Source organism: Dermacentor variabilis, unplaced genomic scaffold (assembly GCF_050947875.1).
Source record: "Dermacentor variabilis isolate Ectoservices unplaced genomic scaffold, ASM5094787v1 scaffold_13, whole genome shotgun sequence".
In the NCBI taxonomy this organism is placed as follows: domain Eukaryota; kingdom Metazoa; phylum Arthropoda; class Arachnida; order Ixodida; family Ixodidae; genus Dermacentor; species Dermacentor variabilis.
Genome location: NW_027460291.1, coordinates 45,313,299 through 45,333,071, shown reverse-complemented (window position 1 = coordinate 45,333,071; position 19,773 = coordinate 45,313,299). Strand labels below are relative to the sequence as shown.

Here is a 19,773-nt window from a genome sequence, read left to right as displayed (position 1 = left end):
ACAATTTGTAAGAGCTATCGGACGGTAACTTGCCGCCAAGGAAGGGTCTTTACCCTGCTTAAGAACAGGGACCACAATCGCTTCTTTCCATGTAGATAGGAGATGTCCCGTAGCCCAAATAGCGTTGAAAAGTGTGAGTAGTATAAGTTTGGTGTCAGTATATAAGTTTCTGATCATGTCATACATGACTCTATCAGGTCCCGGTGCAGTGCTTTTGCATGTGTTCAAGGCAGCTCTCAGCTCAGCAATACTGAAAGGCCGGTTATAAGGTTCATTCTGTCTGGATTTTCGTATTATTGGCTTACACTATCCTATTTGTTTGCAGTTCAAAAAGGATTGCGAATAATGGTTTGAACCCGACACGCTCTCAAAGTGTTCCCCAAGTAAGTCTGCCTGATCTTTCAGTGTTTCACCTTGTGTGTTTACCAAAGGAAGTGAATATGTTTCTCGCCCTTTTATACTATTAACCCTGTTCCAGACTTTGGCCTCATCTGTATACGAGTTCATACCGGTTAAAAACTTCTGCCAACTCTCTCTTCTAGTCTGTCGGCGTGTTCGCCTACCTTGCGATTTCACTTTCTTGAAGTTAAACAGATTCTCCGCAGTGAGAGAGGTGCGTAGCAACCCCCACGCTTTGTTCTGTTTCTTACGAGTGATCCTACAGTCGTCGTTCCACCACGGCGCACGCCGTTTGCATGCCACGCCATTTACTTGTGGTATACATTTAGTTGCGGCATCTATTATGAAGGCTGTAAAATATTCCACAGGAGCATCGATTCCTAGCGAGGACATGTCATCCCATGAAATACTACTGAGAGTTCGGAATTTCTCCCGGTCGGCTGTGTCAATCTGCGACCTAGGTGCCTGTGGCAGATATTCGTTTTCTTTAGGTATTCGTAGCAGTATGGGGAAGTGGTCGCTTCTGCAAGGATTGTTTGCAACTTCCCATTCGCGTTCAGGCAGAATGGAAGGAGAAACTATGCTGAGATCAATTGAAGAAAAGGTTTTGTTGGCAAGACAGTAATATGTGGGTTCTTTCTTATTCAGAATGCACGCACCAGAAGACAAAATGAATTGTTCAACAAATCGTCCTTGCGCATCTATACGAGGGTCGCCCCACAGGTAGTTGTGTGCATTGAAATCGCCAAGAACCCACTGCAGGGCAAAGGCCTCTCCCATACTTCTCCAACTACCCCGGTCATGTGCTAATTGTGGCCATGTTGTCCTTGCAAACAACTTAATCTCATCCGCCCACCTAACTTTCTGCTGTCCCCTGCTACGCTTCCCTTCCCTTGGAATCCAGTCCGTAACCCTTAATGACCATCGGTTATCTTCCCTCCTCATTACATGTCCTGCCCATGCCCATTTCTTTTTCTTGATTTCAACTGAGATGTCATTAACTCGCGTTTCTTCCCTTACCCACTCTGCTCTTTTCCTTTCCCTTAACGTTACACCCATAATTCTTCTTTCCATAGCTCGTTGCGTCGTCCTCAATTTCAGTAGAACCCTTTTCGTAAGCCTCCAGGTTTCTGCCCCGTAGTTGAGTACTGGTAGGACACAGCTATTACACACTTTTCTCTTGAGGGATAATGGCAACCTGCTGTTCATGATCTGAGAATGCCTGCCAAACGCACCCCAGCACATTCTTATTCTTCTGATTATTTCAGTCTCATGATCCGGATCCTCAGTCACTACCTGTCCTAAGTAGATGTATTCCCTTACCACTTCCAGTGCCTCGCTACCTATCGTAAAGTGCTGTTCTCTTCCGAGACTGCTGAACATTACTTTAATTTTCTGCAGAATAACTTTTAGACCCCACCCTTCTGCTTTGCCTACCCAGGTCAGTGAGCATGCATTGCAATTGGTCCCCTGATTTACTAAGCAAGGCAATATCATCAGCGAATATCAAGTTACTAAGGTATTACCCATTAACTTTTATCCCCAATTGTTCCCAGTTCAGGTTTCCGAATACCTCCTGTAAACACGCTGTGAATAGCATTGGAGAGATCGTATCTCCCTGTCTGACGCTTTTGTTTATTGGGAGTTTGTTGCTTTCTTTATCTAGGACTACGATGGCTGTGAAGCCGCTATAGATATCTTTCAGTATTTTTACATACGGCTCGTCTACACCATGATTCCGCAATGCCTCCATGACTGCTGAGGCTTCGACTGAATCAAACGCTTTCTCATAATCAATGAAAGCTATATATAAATGTTGGTTATATTCCGCGCATTTCTCTATCACCTGATGGATATTGTGAAAATGGTCTCTTGTTGAGTAGCCTTTACGGAATCCTGCCTGGTCTTTTGGTTGACGGAAGTCTAAGGAGTTCCTGATTCTATTTGCAATTACCTTAGTAAATACTTTGTAGGCAACGCACAGTAATCTGATCGGTCTATAATTTTTCAAGTCTTTGGAGTCCCCTTACTTATGGATTAGGATTATGTTAGCGTTTTTCCAAGATTCTGGTACTCTCGAAGTCATGATGCATTGCGGATACAGGGTGGCCAGTTTCTCTAGAACGATCTGACCACCATCCTTTAACAAATCTGCTGTTACCTGATCCTCCGCAACGGCCTTCTCCTTTGCAAAGCTCCCAAGTCTTTCTTTACTTTTTCCGGCGTTACTTGTGGGATTTCAAGTTCCTCTAGACCATTCTCTCCTCCATTATCCTCGTGGGTGCCACTGGTACTCTACAAATCTCTATAGAACATCTCAGCCACTCGAACTATCTCATCCATATTAGTAATGATATTACCGGCTTTGTCTCTTAACGTATACATCAGATTCTTGCCTATTCCTAGTTTCTTTTTCACTGCTTTTAGGCTTCCGCCGTTCCTGAGAGCATGTTCAATTCTATCCATATTATACTTCCTTATGTCAGCTGTCTTACGCTTGTTGATTAACTTGGAAAGTTCTACCAGTTCTATTCTAGCTGTAGGGTTAGAGGCTTTCATACGTTGGCGTTTCTTGATGAGATCTTTCGTCTCCTGCGATAGCTTACTGGCATCCTGTCTAACGGAGTTACCACCGACTTCTATTGCACACTCCTTAACGATACCCATTAGATTGTCGTTCATATCTTCAACACTAAGGTCCTCTTCCTGAGTTAAAGACGAATACCTGTTGTGTAGCTTGATCCGCAATTCCTCTTTTTTCCCTCTTGCGGTTAACTCATTGATCGGCTTCTTATGTACCAGTTTCGTCCGTTCCTTGCTCAAGTCTAGGATAATTCGAGTTCTTACCATCCTATGGTCACGGCAGCGCACTTTGCCGAGCACGTCCACGTCTTCTATGATGTCAGGGTTAGCGCAGAGTATAAAGTCTATTCCTTTTCTAGTCTCGCCATTCGGGCTCCTCCACGTCCACTTTCGGCTATCCCGCTTGCGGAAGAAGGCATTCATTATCCGCATGTTATTCTGTTTTGCAAACGCATACAACACGTGCTAAGGAAGCTCCTCCGTAGTGCATGGCACAGTCATATATTTAAGGAGCAAAAGCCACTACATTTTCTCTCTGGCGCTTGCGCACAAACGGCTGGCGTACCCTCAAATGAAAGTCTCGTAGCCAGCTGGCGAAAGAACAACGGAAGGGTGGGCGGTGTCTGACTCTGTGTGACATGATTTACAGTCAATAAACAGAAACGCACAGTGCGCTTGACATGCTCGAGTCGCTTCAACAGCCCATCAACACAGTCCAACCTTACGCAAGGTGGCGTGACCAAGCGTGTGGCCAAGGCTACCGTGGCTGCCGTGGGAAACTTGGCTCTGCATATTTCCGCAATCGTGCTCGTGTGGGCAGTCGTGTGTTTCTCACTGTTTCCGGTTGCGCTGTCCTATGTCAAGTAGGTGTTGTGCTTTCTTCTCTGACTTGGCACTGCGTGTGCAGCGATTTGTTCGTATGATTTTAATATGGAGAGCTGCTGAGTTTTTCATTCGAGAGCGCCGAGTGGAGGGCACTAATTTGCTCTTCAAGCTCATTGTCATGTCGCTACGGCTACGTGAGGCGCTTTTTCAGTGACGTTATAATTAAGGCGTAAAGAGCGGTATTAACGTGAAAGTTAGAGACGAAATGTTGCTTTTGGGTGCCTGGCATCGAGACCCGCCGTCATTCGTGAAACTAGCGAGCTCGACAGGATGTGGAGAAAGGCGAGAATTGCCGTGTCTGCGCACATTGCCTGTATCCGCTAGACAGCCGTCATCGTGGTATTTCAGTCTGCCGTTTAGCAACAATCTTGCAGACAAGATAACTGATAAATGGGCTCTTTGTTAATGTTAATTGTGAGTACGGTAGCGCAATACGAGTAGGTAGTGAAGTGTCCGTCCTATTTCCTTGCCTTAGGCTACAGCGCACTTGCAGAATACAGGTGTATTGCGTGAGCCACACCATGCTGTTGTCGCTTGCGATTTAGCTTCTTCAATTGTGTGTTGGCCCCTTTTATTCCACGTGACTGATATGTCATCATATGTCATATGATGACATATCATATGTCATATGAGATATATGTCTTATCGTCATATGCTGCTTCTAGCTTTGTTGGTTTTATATTCTTTGTAGCTCGCGATCGCACACCGCATTTACTCAGTGTAACTCACTAGTGGATACTGCATTCGTTAATTGTGAATCCCATTGGCGTAAAATATCCTGTTACTCCAGGTACTCACAATTTATTGCTGTTTGTGGCTGGTACCGGTCCCTACGCTGCGCGACCTTCGTGGCACTTAGTCGGCCGCGTGCCGAGTTCGTGCGTGTGCCACGTGTACGCAGGCAGTTTCAAAAGTGCCCGCGCGGTTTTTCCTATTTGTGCGCTGTGCGTGTACGTCGCGCAACAGGGCATCCGTTGTTCTTGGTCCTTGCGCAACGAAACGTCCAAGCGTACGTAAAACAGAGGAACCTCTATTTAGGCATATCAGTTCATTAGGTTGATGGATAAAAGTACATAGCATTTGATCCTTAGAGTCCATGTAATATGGGCTATTTGCAAAGCAATTTTAGCCATGTCATTGCGGAATTAATTTGTGCATGATTAATTCCATATATTGGTCCCTACCTGGAGGTCTTAGTAGAAAATGTGATTACATGGCGACAGTGTGCCACTAAATGCAGCAATATCGGACAAATGCTTGAAATCTCATCGTGGTGTTATGAATGGTAGAAAGCAGATGACAGGTGACATAAAACGTGATAATACCTTAAGTACATAGGGGCTGTAATTCTTGCTTCATTGCAATGTGCCAAATGATCGTTCTCATTCAGTCCACTGGCATCAACACAGTGGCCCCTGGTCAAAGGGTGGGAGACTAGGCAGATATACATTAGGTCATCTTCCCTGATCTGATTTAAAGGACGTCCTCCAAATCGTTTAAGAAATGCAAGCAATCAGAACAGAAGGGGAAGAGAACGCAATTTACATTATCATTACATAGTTGAAACGGTTGGTATACTTAATGTGGAATCTACATATTATGTGCCTATTTCATTGAACAGACTGTCCGAACAATTGCCACAATACATTTCTACAGTTAGGGTTGCTAATATGTATTTTTATGATCTGGATACGGTGTTGTATTTGTAAATTTTGTGTACATGCCACTTTCATAAGTCATAAAATTACCATATCTTTCACATTGTAGCTTAAGTGTGCTGCTATTTGTTTCATTACAAGCTGCAAAAATTTGACAGAATGTGTAGGCCTGCCCACTTATCTGGCAAGCACACCGAGAGTGAACACCGAAAGTTCAGTGGTACCAAGTGAAGAGTGAGCGCATGCATGTGTCAGAGATGGTATGTGGGCAAGTCGTTCTGGTGAAGCCACTGCATCTGCATTCAAAATATTTCAGCTACCGGCGTAGTGCAAAATTTTGTGTCCACTTCGACGAAATGAAGCACCGCTGCAATTATCTGGGCATACCTGTCCAGGGCAGCAAGTGTGTCTAGATTGAAAACATTTCAAAATACCAGCACGTACGTCAGTGTCATTGCCAGCGGGACTGTAGAATGCGAAGTGGTGCGCTCCCAAGACTTTCACCAATGGAACTTTGCCTGGGCTGTGTGTCAAATATGTTCGGATGTGAAAATGAGGGTGAAATCGTAAAGCATTTACTTGGGGCTACATGTGTGAAATGTTTTTGTCATTCGAAGTGCTTTATACAGCGAAGCTGTTGCCCCCTTGTTGGTCGGCATGTTGTCCCCTTGTTGGTCGGCAAGGGTTGCCCCCTTGTTGGTCGGCAGGAAGAGTTTAGAAATAGAGCAGGCGAAGCGATTGCGAAGAACTTGATCGCTCTAAAAGCCAGTGCGGCGCGAGTGAAAGGCTAGGCGGCCACGATGTGCAAAGAATTGGATCTGAGCAGGCTGGCCAATGACATTGATAATAGAAAAGCAATGTTCTTTCTGTGTTCTTTACGGCCAGAACGCACAAACCGTCGGTATTATTTAGAACAGTGGTCAGCGAGAATGGCGCATGGCAGATTGTGTTAAGCAAGTATCACCAAAAGCACATTACATCACTTAATGTTCTTGATCCGTTCTCCACAAAGATTTCAAAAGACGTTGTTAGGTTTCTTAAGGAAAGTGCTTCCATGGGGTATGAGTTTTCAGCAGATGTTGACAACTTGTTTTACTCTATGCTCCACGATGCCTTTTTCACTTCTGTCAGAGTTGCTATAGAAAGTAGCAGTGCAGTTGAGTTCCAAAACTCCTCTGGCGTGTCGATAGACAATTTTATGAGAATGCTAGAATTTTACTTTGGTGTGACGTTTCTCTCTTTTGAGAACAACTTTTACCGACAAAAACAAAAAAATTGTATCGGATCCTGTGTAGCTCCTGTGCTTGCTAACATTTTTTGAACCTTTTTTGGCAGCGCTTTCGCGACAATTTTAACAGGAAAGGGTGTACTGAAAGTGTTCAAGTGTCTTGACGATTTTTTAATGGTTCTTAAAGAGCTGAACGTGTTGACTTACACAGATGGTGTAAGCACTGTCCCAGACAGTTTTGAAGAGAAGGGACGGGGGTTGGTATTCGCGCATGAACTACTCTTGCGGGGGCACTTGATCTTTTCGGACATTACTCTTACATTGGGCTTAGAGCATGTACATTGGCAGTACGCACCTCGAGCACAAAAGGAGCTTCTTCCTTATGCGTCGGCTCATTCATATACTGAAAAGTTACATTGCTAAATTTTGTCTGAAGTGTGCTCTCGTCAAATCGTGTCACCATGCAATGCGTGCGAGCTATGACAGGTTGGTTGGTTTCGGCTGGGTTCCCATTAACGGTCATCACAGCAGTAGCTGAAGCGCTCTTGCAGAAAATCAGAAGTTCCATGGTCAAGAAACTGTGCGCACAAAAAAAAGGTGCGAAGCCGGAAGTGGTTACGTATGGCGTCCCAGTCGTGTTTTCGGCTCCTCGGAAACGTGCACAGCTCTGCCACTGCGCCGCGAGCAGGGTACGAGGAGCAGCTGCAGCAGAACGCATGGCAAGCAGTTTTTAAAGTGCTGCACCGGTGTGGTATATGAAATACCAATGACACGCGGGAACACCTATGTGGTCCAAACGGACAGATGAGTGAATGACCGTGTAGGTGAACATGTGTGGTCACTGAAAGGAGGAGGTGCGCATCTTTCGCAACATTGCGCAACTTGCACTGCGTGTGACCTGGCGGACGAACATGGGCCAAGGAAACAATGCCTCTACTGCATGAAGTGCATGGGAACCGCGGTTCCGATAGATAAAGATTCTTGGCAGAAGCAGAGATACTAAGGCACGTGAGGTTTTGGAAGAATTCCATATAAAGAAGAGAGGAAAAACTGTAATTCTTGGTAATTGGACCACATTGGTAATTGGTAATTCTTTCATGACCCTCTTTAAAAGCGAAATTTTATATCTTGACTGGTTTCGCAGATGATGCATTGTGGTCCTTGTGCGCATGTCTGTGATTTTGCTTATATTTGCTGATTTTTCAGTGAATAAATGCAGATGAAGTTGGCGCTTGTCCTGTGTCGTTCTCCCTCTCGTGATCGTCGTAGTTTGCGCTCTTCTTTCCTAGTTCGGTACTCTTTCACCATATGCCTTCTTTCCTCCCATGGCGCCTACTCGCTGCGTTACTACGTGCCTGTAGTTATTTCAGCGAACGTCACAGATGAATACGGTTGTTTTCTGCCCGGGACAAGAACTTCGAGTCTTACACGCAGTGTTAGCTCAGTGACTATGGTGTTGCGTGGCTGAGCTCGAGGTGGCGCGTTGAATGTGGGCCGTGGCGGCCGCATTTCGCTGGGGGCGAAATGCAAAAAGTATGTGTACTTCAATATAGGTTCATGTTAAAGAACCCTTCGCGGACAAAATTAATTATTCTTCACCACTACGTTGTGCCTCATAATCATATCGTTATTTCGGCACGTCAAATGCCAGAAGGCATTTTTCATTTTTTTTTAACCTCGAGTAAGTATTTTCTTTGTCATAGTTCTGCATCAGTGGGCTCTAGACTAGCCTAAATAATATTGCTGCACGATTCGTCGTTTTCTTTCCCACCACCTCTCTACTTGTAATTCTTTTCTAGTCATCCGAGAGGTCTAATAATGACCTCTAACGTTGTTCTTACAGCCTGCTACTAGCGGCCTACTGCGTTAATCGCATGCACGCGAGTTTCTTCGATCTGGCTGAGGAGTGAAAACACCAGCATAATAAGGGTCTCACGATAAGCCTTCTCTCGTATCTTGGCGCCGAACAGACGATTGCTGCTGCGTACGTGTTTCGGCCGCATGGTTTGTGCGTTGCGGCGTATAAAGATGGATTCACCTCGGAGTTGGTTGGTCGCCGCGGCTTGCTGCTGGATAAACGTGTTCTCTTTCGCCCTGGTCCGTTCGGCCGCCGTGGTGTATGTATCGCTGTTGCAGGCCTTTCCAGTGACCAGGCAGCGGGCGTCGTGGCCCGTCAACCTTTCTGTCGTCTGCTGCTTCCTTACAGGTGCGTAGCCGCGTTGGTAGGAGGATGTGCATTTTTCTAACGATGAAAAACGCTCGGTTGAAGCCCGGGCTATCTTCTGTGACAACTTTTTTTTTCTTTTCGAAACGCGCAGAATATTTCTTATGCTTTGAGTTGTCTGCAGTTCAAAATAAGATAGAGCATTGGCAGCAGCGTGGATTTTATCTGATCGCGGCAGCACCCGGTTGACCGAGCAATTTGTGCTTTTCTTGTGGAACTACAGAGAGGATTATGAGGAAGGCCTTATATTAGAGCGCTTGGGATTAATTTTGATCAAGCAGATTTATCGGATGTTCAACGAAAGCACAATACGCGAGCTTTTTTTTTGCATTCAACTTCCATCGAAATGCGGACGCCGCGCCTGGAAATCGAACCCGTGACCTTGTGCTCAAAAGCAAAACGTCAGAGCAACTCAGTCACCGTGGCGGGTCCTGCGAGAGCCTTTTCATGTGTCAAGTCGAAGAGCAGCGGCGAATAATTTCAGCGTCGATATGTTCGGTTGTAACATGCGTATTACCAACGTGTACATGCCTTTTTTGGAGGCCCAGACGATTCCTATGCAGTTATAAACTGTTTCACTCAAGTTCAACCAAGCTTTAGAGCAACGTGTTATGTTTCAAATGGGTGTAGTAGACAAATGATGCGCTGTTCGCGTTTGCCCCGCGTGAGTGATGAGCATTGATGATGAACATGTAATGAGCATGCTTAGCATACTTCAGCTACTTTGTATCCATCTATCTAGTCTCTCTACCCCACTTTCTCTTGAATAATTATGGAAAAATGTCTGTAAAATTTATCCACTGCTTGCGGATACACACGTACACCCTGCCACAAAATATTACGGACCACGAAATCTGAGAAAAATCTGGATATCTCCGCAGCCTCACAACGCAACCTAATATTAGCATTTCGGGCCTCCACTAGAATATGCTAGGAACATCTTCATATACAGTATTAATGGCTACTGCTACAGGCTGCTCGAGAATTAAGCGTTTTCCAACATCCTGTGGTCCGTAAACTTTTGTGGGCGGGTGTACCTCGAGCACAGTAGCCCGACGTTTTAGCATTGCGCCGCGAATACAGGCCGGCAGCCAGAGGTTAATAGTGCTAACGCGCACCGGCGCATTCTCGGAGGTCATGTAAAAGGCGAACTTCATGCGCCCGCCGTTGGATGGTTCAGCATCTCCACAGGGAAGCGCGAGATAGGTGTCCGGCAGCAGTACATAGAAAAAAAAGGTTCGCTGCACGTGCCCGCCACCATATGGCTCAGCGTGTCCAGAAGGAAGCGTCAAGGAGGAACTCGGTAGCAGTAAACTGCTCATGTACGACGCGTTTCAGCGGTGGCCATACGGTGTGTCGCTAAATTGCTTGAATACTAATCACATTAACAGCCACAGTCATCGTGAGATGGGTCTTGCTGGAATCTTAATGCGATTGGCATTGTTCGCTGACCTCAGCGATTTGGAGCATATCTATCTATCTATCTATCTATCTATCTATCTATCTATCTATCTATCTATCTATCTATCTATCTATCTATCTATCTATCTATCTATCTATCTATCTATCTATCTATCTATCTATCTATCTATCTATCTATCTATCTATCTATCTATCTATTAATTCTCTCACGCGGACCAGCAGCCCAAGTTGTCTACCAGCTTGGGCCGCTACGCATAAACTCGTGGTCGTGATGCCATCGTAATCGCTCCATCCATCGTCTTCATTCCGGCTTCGTGATCTGACTTGTCAGATCATCGTCGTCACGCCATCTACGTTGAACCAGTGGCCCAAGTTGTCTACCAGCTTGGGCCGCTACGTATAAACTCGGGGTCGTGATGCCATCGTAATCGCTCCATCGTCTTCATTCCGGCTTCGTGATCTGACTCGTCAGATCATCGTCCTCACGCCATCTACGTCCAACCAGTGGCCCAAGTTGTCTACCAGCTTGGGCCGCTACGTATAAGCTTGTGGTCGTGATGCCATCGTAATCGCTCCATCGTCTTCATTCCGGCTTCGTGATCTGACTTGTCAGATCATAGTCGTCACGCCATCTACGTCGAACCAGTGGCCCAAGTTGTCTACCAGATTGGGCCGCTACGTATAAACTCGTGGTCATGATTCCATCATAATCGCTCCATCGTCTTCATTCCGGCTTCGTGATCTGACTCGTCAGATCATCGCCGTCACGCCATCTACGTCGAACCAGTGGCCCAAGTTGCCTACCAGCTTGGGCCGCTACGTATAAGCTCGTGGTCGTGATGCCATCGTAATCGCTCCATCTTCTTCATTCCCGCTTCATGATCTGACTTGTCAGATCATCGTCGTCACGTCATCTATGTCGAACCAGTGGCCCAAGTTGTCTACCAGCTTGGGCCGCTACGTATAAGCTCGTGGTCGTGATGCCATCGTAATCGCTCCATCATCTTCATTCCGGCTTCGTGATCTGACTTGTCAGATCATCGTCGTCACGCCATCTACGTTGAACCAGTGGCCCAAGTTGTCTACCAGCTTGGGCCGCTACGTATAAGCTCGTGGTCGTGATGCCATCGTAATCGCTCCATCGTCTTCATTCCGGCTTCGTGATCTGACTCGTCAGATCGTCGTCGTCACGCCATGTACGTCGAACCAGTGGCCCAAGTTGTCTAAAAGCGCTGACCACTAGGTATGCTCTCGTGGCCGTGATGCCGTCGTGGTTGTCGCATCGTCGTCGTCCCACCTTTGTCATCCGACTCTCGTCGTCCCCTCGTCGTCCCTTCATCTTCATCATGCAGTTATCATGCATTAGTCCTCACGCCGCCATCGTGATGCCGTCGCGGTTTTTCAACCGTCGACAATCGAGGCTCGTCATCCGACGCTGGCCGTGCCGTTGTCGTCACGCCATCGTCGTCATACCGCCTTCGTGATACATGTGTTGTCACGCTATTCTCATATACTCGTCGTCATTCCATTGTACTCAAACCGTTTTCATGTCATTGTAGTAATTTTCTCGTCGTCAAAGTAGTCATCATGCCGTCGTCGACACGCTGTCGTTTTACTATCGTCATTACGTCACTAACTTCATCCTATTATCGTCGTGCCATCGTCGTCATACCGCCTTCAAAGGCCATCGGCATCATTCATTGTTCATTCTATTCTATTCATTCTGTCGTCATTCAATCCCGATTAGTCTGCCGTTGCCATGTCATCACCGACATTGTGTCGTCCTCAGACAGTCAATATCATGCATCCGTTGTCATATTGTCGTGGTCATCGTCATTCCAACGTTGTCAGCGGGTAGTCGTCATACACTCTTGGTCATCTCATTGTCTTCATGTCGCCGTCATCATGCTGCCGTCATTATAACATCATGATCATTTAAGTATCGTCAACTCACTGACATCATAACGTCGTCTTCATACTGTGTTTGTCATTGCATAGATGTCATTCCTTTTTCTTCATAGTACTTACTCCGGCGACGTCATACAGTCGTTTTCATTCCATCATGATCATGGGCGACTTTAGCAAGTAAGTACGATAGGAAAGAGGGACGATACTGGAGTAAGTTGGATATAACTGAAGCAAAGGAAGTCCCAGAATGGCCACTGCATATGTTAATTGAACGTGACTTCGGGAATACAGTATTGCAGGAATGCTAATCGCATTACCGTCGACAGACATCGTGAGATGAGTTCTGCTGCGATTCCTTTCTAAAGCGAAGGGGTGGGGGCATTGTTTGCCTTCCCAACGGATGTTTCGTATAGGTAAGTGCGTATGTTGCGCTTTTCGCTCAATAGACAGCAACTTGAGCTACAAAGAATGTGCAGCTGGGCATGCGCCACTGGGCATTTGCCACTATGTATGTATGTGCCGGAATAAACAACTTAGGTCACTGGATATTTGCTGCTCGGTATGTGCCACTTCCTCAGAATGTGTACGTGTCACTGTGACACAAGAATTATAGAAGCAATAAATAAGCTTAAAAATGTGTCACACTTATCTGTGCCCCCGAAACATGTGCACCTCTCGTCAAAATTCTTCCCTCGACAAGCATCATACATCGCCTTCGTGCTCCTGACACTGACCGCTTACATCTACAGGCGAGAATGCTGTGTTTCTGTCATCAACTATTACTGCCGCGCCACTAAGTCAAGCATCACGTCAGATTCCAGCACGCCTTTAGATAAATTCTCGTAGTGACGTATTTTATTGAAGTTATTCTGTAATTTTGTTTAACATTACAGCAGAAATAGTGCTTGAAAAGGTACAGAGCACACTCAAAAACACTGGGCACAGTTTCTTCACTGGAGGTAAGGGATGCCTTTGCTTGGGAGCTTCGTACTTTTGGGTTATTTCCCAATTCTACCTTTCATCAAAACTTTTGAAAACTCGGGGATTACCGCTCATTCGACTGCGCCTTTCACGTCATTTTCACATAGAGTTTCATGCAATAATTAATAGAGGAAACTTTGGCGCTAGCGTCTACGGGAGCACCAAGCGTGGTGGTTCAGCCAGCATGAAAATTGATGGGTAGTACATGGATGCGCTTAAACTTGGTCCTTCTGCCATCAAACGGCTTAGTGACTTCGTAAACTCACTCTCAGCAATCTACTGCGCAATAATTAGGTTAATAAATATTATTTAAATGGTCTGACGACAGGATTCGAACATAGGACCTCTAGCATAGAAGCAAAATATTGAAACCATTACGAAACGAAGGCATGCATCGACAAGCGGCCGTAAAACGCCCTTATGATTTTCTCGTGGGCAAGCCAGCGCGTTGAGACGCTTGGCGCGTTTTAATTTGGCCTCCTCGACTGGTTGAACTGCTGCAATGAGTATCGACTGTGCGCGTTCGCAAGGTCTTCTGCAGTCCGGAAAGTATACATTGCCCGGAAATTTAGCACAATGAAGGCACATAAAGCACAATAAACGAAGGAACAAGAACGCCTAAATTCGCAAGCACGAAGATAAGAAAAGTCCATGCTCTACTCATCATTCCCATTGTGGCTGAACGATTGCAGCGCCAGGGTTGCCTCTAGTAAATATTGCAAGAAATTCAATGGTTCTCACACTGAGCAAGGGTCAAGATGCATATATAAACTGAATCATTGCGCATATGCGCGCTAAAGTGTAAGGCACTCGAGAACGCTATCAACGAACGAGCGCCGCATGGTGTTTTGCTATCAAACATTGTGTATATGTATGCTCATCCAATATCGCTTACATGGCCTGCGTCGTATCGTAAACATTCTTCCATGCTGGAAAGCTTCCACATACGCATTTGATAAGATTTAGAAGGGTTATCAACGCCGATTGACACTCTATTGCAGGCAGCTGTATCGGCCAGTGCGACCAGAGGAATGCCATCGCAGTCTCCAAAAAAACAGAAATATCGGTATAGAGGTGCGGATTGTTTTTAGTTAGCTCTACACAAGGGCAATGTTTAACTTACAGCAACTGTTTTTTATGCCTACCTCGTTTGAATTGGAAATATATTGCAAATTACATATTCATGCGCGTTTTGGATGGTGTATGAAAACATTTTGCTTTGTGTAGTCTGCGGAGATTAAGAGGATTCTTAAAAGGACTCAAGATCAAGAGGATTAAGCCAGTTAAAGTGATGTTTAATGTTTAAGCATGTTGAGCAGGTTATTTAAAATTCGTTGGACAGCTAGCATACCGCTTATTACAAAGAGTTAAAAAAATGCGTCAGTGAAGCGAACAACGGCCAAAGCTAGGTGAGGATTTGGTAGGTAGATGAGAATGGTAAATTTGCATTATTAAGGTGGCGTCCGTACACAAAGCATAGGTGTTATTGGAGACTCCTGGGAGCTGTATTCGTCGAGCAGTTACATCGAAATAGAATGGCGATTATAACAATGAAACGTTTTTGAACTTGATCAGAAGGTATTGGTGGGCTGGTTGGTTGGCCATTATCTATTCAACGTCAGCGATCTTGTTGAGATATGGACGAACATAAATCGCGCAAACACTAGCGCTTATATTGAAGTTGAAACGTTCTTGAAATTGATAGTGTGTAATAAATGTTAAGGAAGATTACTCGCGATCGTTATTCACAACGCTTCCTTACGCTGAGCGACGCTCGTGGCAGCTTTTAAGTTCCTTCTTTTTTTTCCCAACGAGGGTTTCGTATTGAAATGTAAATGGCACTGAATGTCACCTAAATATCTCCCGCAAAACTACTGATGTCGACGTTGAATGTAAAGCTGCTTTCTTTTGGAACAAGTAAATACCACAGCTCTTTCTGTAGCACGTTCCCATGGGAGAACAAGCTCAATTCCACTGATTCAAAGCGAAACTGGTTATGCTTGAGCCTCACGTTGTCGCTAATATGCTACACAACTTTTCGATTGACACTTGAGTCCTAGAATGGACATATTGTTGCGTCCAAGTGCGTTAAAGGTACGCGGGGATCAGGAAGAGAAGGGAAGAGGAGAACTAAGACTGCAGTGGCCATTCCTGCTGTTCGTAGCCTGTTGTTCGTGCTCTCGTACGCCTAAATAAACTCCTTGTCCTCGTGCTTGTAACAGATTGGTGGACGGTGCGGGGTACACCTCGTAACCACGGAGACCACACTGCTACAACTTCGCCGAAGCTGTCGACTTGCCGGACTTCCAACACCCTCACCTGACATGCCTCAATACGCCTGCCAGATTCCCGATGGATCGACGAGGCTTCAAGGCCAGCACCTGGTGTTCCGTGGCAATACTACCGGGTGCCGCTCACTTTCGGAGCAAAAGCCGAAGAAGATGTCGACGAGTGGCTCGCGAACTACCGAAGGGTGAGAAGGTCTAACGGTTGGATCTTGACCGCACAGTTGTCTAATGTTGTGCTTTCCCTTACCGACACAGCGCTCTTCTGGTATGAGAATCCCGAAGACACGCTGACTCCATGGGAGCTTTTCGTCGAGGAGCTCAGAGCGTGTTTCGGAGACTCTATTGCAAAAAAGAAACGCGCTGAACAGCCGCTTTTGCAAAGAGCCCAGATTCCCGGCGAGACCTGTACGACTTATATTGAAGAAGTGCTGAAACTGTTTAAATAGTCAACTCTCAAATGTCTGAAGATGACAAAGTTGGACATTTGTTGAAAGGAGCCGAAAACGTCTACAATTTTTTGATCGCCAAGGAAAGCTTGGATTCCGTGTCTGACGTCATTCGCCACTGCAGGACCTTCGACACGCTGAAGATGCGACGGATAATACCGAAGTTTCGTCGCCTGGATAATGTCACAGTGGTGGCAAGTGTAGACGCGAGCTCGTGTGTTGACCTTCCATCAACAAACGGCAGAGTTCACGAAGAGTTGCTCCATCGGGAAGAGAAGTACCGTTGCACACCCGGCATCACTGGTGCGTACTCACAACACCAGGTGAGAAACACGGCCGTTTCGACCACATGACAACCGACGGTTCACTCAGCGACCGTTGAGTTATAGGTCTACCCCACAAACAAGAGGGACCATGACCTATCAAGATCATGACTACAACCAACGCCCTCGCCGCAGGCACGCCTCCCGGCGGCCGATGCCTAGCCGTGATGAATGTGACCCACCTGCTGGCAATGCAGTCGACAGCAACATGCGTGACTACATGGAGGAACATCCAAATTTGCGGCATCTGCCGGTGTGTTTCCAATGCGGTATCGTGGACCCCATAGCGAGGTTTTGCAATCGTCGCCAAACAACGTTGAATGGTCGATCCGGGTCTTCAACCAGGACCACACCTCCTATGAGGACAAATCAACAGCCGTGTACCTACTCTTGGTCAGCTGGCGTCCCTCCCGCCAACGATTACTGGCAGAGAAGCTTTCGGAGCCGCTCGCCGGCATCTGACAGGAGTTTGACGCCACCGCCATGTTCTCGTGCACCACCTTTACGTCAATCTCCATCGCCAGTGTGCCGCTCCGCCTCGCCTTCACAACCGGAAAACTGGCTACCCGCCGTGGTTGCTCAGTGGCTATGGTGTTAGGTTGCTGAGCACGAGGTCGCGGGATCGAATACCGGCCATGGCGGCCGCATTTCGATGGAGGCGAAATGCGAAAACACTCGTGTGCTTAGATTTAGGTGCACGTTAAAGATCCCCACGTGGTCGAAATTTCCGGAGTCCTCCACTACGGTGTGCCTCATAATGAGAAAGTGGCTTTGGCACGTAAAACCCTATAATTTTTTTTTAAACTGGCTAGCGCAGCCGATGGGGGTCAGGTCGCTCGACACGTGCTATCGACAGAAATGCCCCGTGAAGTTGCTATGATTAAGAATAAAGTGCAGATACTTGTTGATGCTGTTTCTACAATGGCTTAGATGGATACCGGAGCAACTGTGTCCGTAATCAGCATCGGTTTTAAAGGTCTGTTGGGGCGCAAAGTTGTATTTCAGTGGGACCAGGCTGCGACGTTTTGTGGAGTGAGCGGCGCGTCGTTGCGCCCTGTTTGTGTGTGCACTGCTGAAGTATCCTTGGCTAGTGGAGTTTTCGCAAAGGAATTTGTAGTTATTCACCGATCGACGCACGAAGTGATTTTCGGCATCGACTTTTTGCGACAGTGTGGTGGACCGTCGATTGTCGCACGGGAAAGTTTGCGTCGAAGGCCATGCTTCGTCCGGGCTCTTAGAGGAGACTTGGAGTCAAGGTGAACTTTGTGTATCTGCAGATGCTGTCGTGCCTGCGTCCACCTCTGTGTGCGTGCCGGTTGTATGTCGTGGTGAAGTTCCAGCCAGTTTCGATGCCTCTGTAGAGCCAATGCATCTAAATTGTGTGAAGAAGGTTTTTGTCCCTGATTGTGTGGTATCCATCGGCAACGGGCGTGCTGGCTTGTGGACGGCCAACTGCTCTGCAGAACCCGTCCTGCCTTCAGACGGCTTCAAACTCGCCTACTTTACAGAATACACGTCTTCGTCCGTAGCAGTACTAACAGACCCGCCGTGTGAACCTGCTCACGTTCGCCACGTCTCAGACAAAAAGCTTCTGTTCACGATAAACAAGTCGTTCAACACAAAGGAGCGCCATACCTTGATGGATACGCTTTCTTAACATCTGTCAGTGTTTGAATTTGCGCAGCCGGACAAAGCGTTTTCGATTCCCGAGTCGCGAACACGCCATACTATCGATACGGGATGTGCGCGCTCGATCAGGCAACAGTCTTATCGCGTGTCGCCTAACGAGCGAGAGATAATAGGGGAACAAGTGCGTGACATGATTAAAAATGGGATAATACAAGATTCCTCGAGTCCTTGGGTTGCTCCGGTCATACTCGCCAGAAAGAAAGACGGTAACTGAAGAGTTGCGTTGATTGTCGAAGATTAAACGCCGTGACTAACAAGGATGTCTATCCGCTTCCCCGGATTGATGATGCAATTGATTGCCTTCATTCGGCCTCTTATTTTTCTTTAGTGGACCTACGCTCAGGATATTGGCAAATCCCGATACGCCAGGCGGACAAGGAGAAAACAGCCTTCATAACCCCGGATGGATTATTCGAATTCATTGTTATGCCTTTTGGGTTGTGCAACGCTCCAGCAACCTTTGAAAGGTTCATGGACACCATTCTGCGTGGGTTAAAGTGGAACATCTGTATGTGCTATCTTGACGACGTTGTTATATTTGCGCGCACATTCAATGAGCACCATACGCGCCTGGATATTGTCGTCAACTGCATCAAAAACGCTGGCCTGGTTCTGAACTCCAAGAAATGGAACTTTGGTGACCGTCAAACCCTTGTGCTGGGTCATCTTGTTGACAAACACGGTATCCGGCCTGGTCCCCGCAAGACGGCAGCTGTTGAGGCATTCAGTGCACCACAGTCAGTGAAGCAACTTCGTAGTTTTCTGGGTCATTGGTCTTACTTTCGGCAATTTATTCCTGGTTTTGCTGACGCCGCTTATCCTCTGACAAATCTGCTACATAAAGACGCACAATTTGAGTGGACACCCGACTGCGATTCTGCATTTCGTCAGTTGAAGTTCCTGCTGACCTCCCGACCTATCCTTCGCCACTTCAATCCTACTGCGCCGACAGAAATCCACACAGATGCTAGTGGCGTTGGTCTGGGGGCCGTATTGGTCCGATGCTATGGCGACCGTCAGCACGTGATTGCTTATGCAAGCCGCTCATTAAGCAAATCTGAACGCAATTACACCGTGACAGAGCAAGAATGCCTCGCTGTAATCTTTGCAGTTCAGCGATCTCGCTCGCACTTGTACGGACGCCCATTCCCAGTGGTCAAAGAGCAACATTCCCTGTGCTGGCTTGTGAACCTACGCTACCCTTGTGGTCGCCTTGCGGGCTGGGATTTGAGGTTGCAGGAATATACCTTAACTGTTTCCTAAAAGCGTGGCCGAAAACGTGCTGACGCTGACTGCCTTAACCGTATGCCGCTTACGACGGACTGCGACGCAGACGATTTTGATCATCTCGTCGCTTCTGTGACATGCGCTTTTCCAGATATCGATGCGTTCAAAGCAGAACAACGGACAGACACCAAATTGGAGCCTGTCTCCACTTCTGGCCATTCAAGTGCAACAATCAGCTACTGTGTACGTGACGGGCTGCTGTACAAAAGGAACTACTCAAGCACGGCTGCACGCTTCCTTCTAGTGGTGCCGGAGCGTCTGCGGCCAGCAATCCTTCAGGCTATGCACCTCAGGCACTCGACGCCGTATCATCCGCAAACGAACGCCTCACTGAGCGCTCTAATCGAACAATCACCAATATGCTTTCCATGTATGTTGCGTTCGATCATAAGAATAGTGATGAAGTTCGACCGTTTATTACCTACGCCTACAACACCGCCAAACTCGAGACA

The 19,773-nt window shown here is 46.8% G+C and overlaps 1 protein-coding gene across 4 annotated transcripts in view; it reads left to right on the top strand.

Annotated features, from left to right (window-relative positions):
* The first annotated feature begins 8,705 nt into the window (after positions 1 to 8,705).
* Positions 8,706 to 19,773, top strand: part of LOC142566757 (monocarboxylate transporter 12-like) — a 31,310-nt gene continuing 20,242 nt past the window's right edge. Inside the window, exon 1 of one of the 4 annotated variants that reach the window (XM_075677644.1) lies at positions 8,706 to 8,959. In XM_075677644.1, coding sequence (XP_075533759.1) covers positions 8,755 to 8,959 — 205 coding nt within the window. In that variant the 5' untranslated portion in view covers positions 8,706 to 8,754. The remainder of the gene's footprint in view (positions 8,960 to 19,773) is intronic. The other 3 variants (XM_075677643.1, XM_075677647.1, XM_075677645.1) reach the window with 3 other exon arrangements.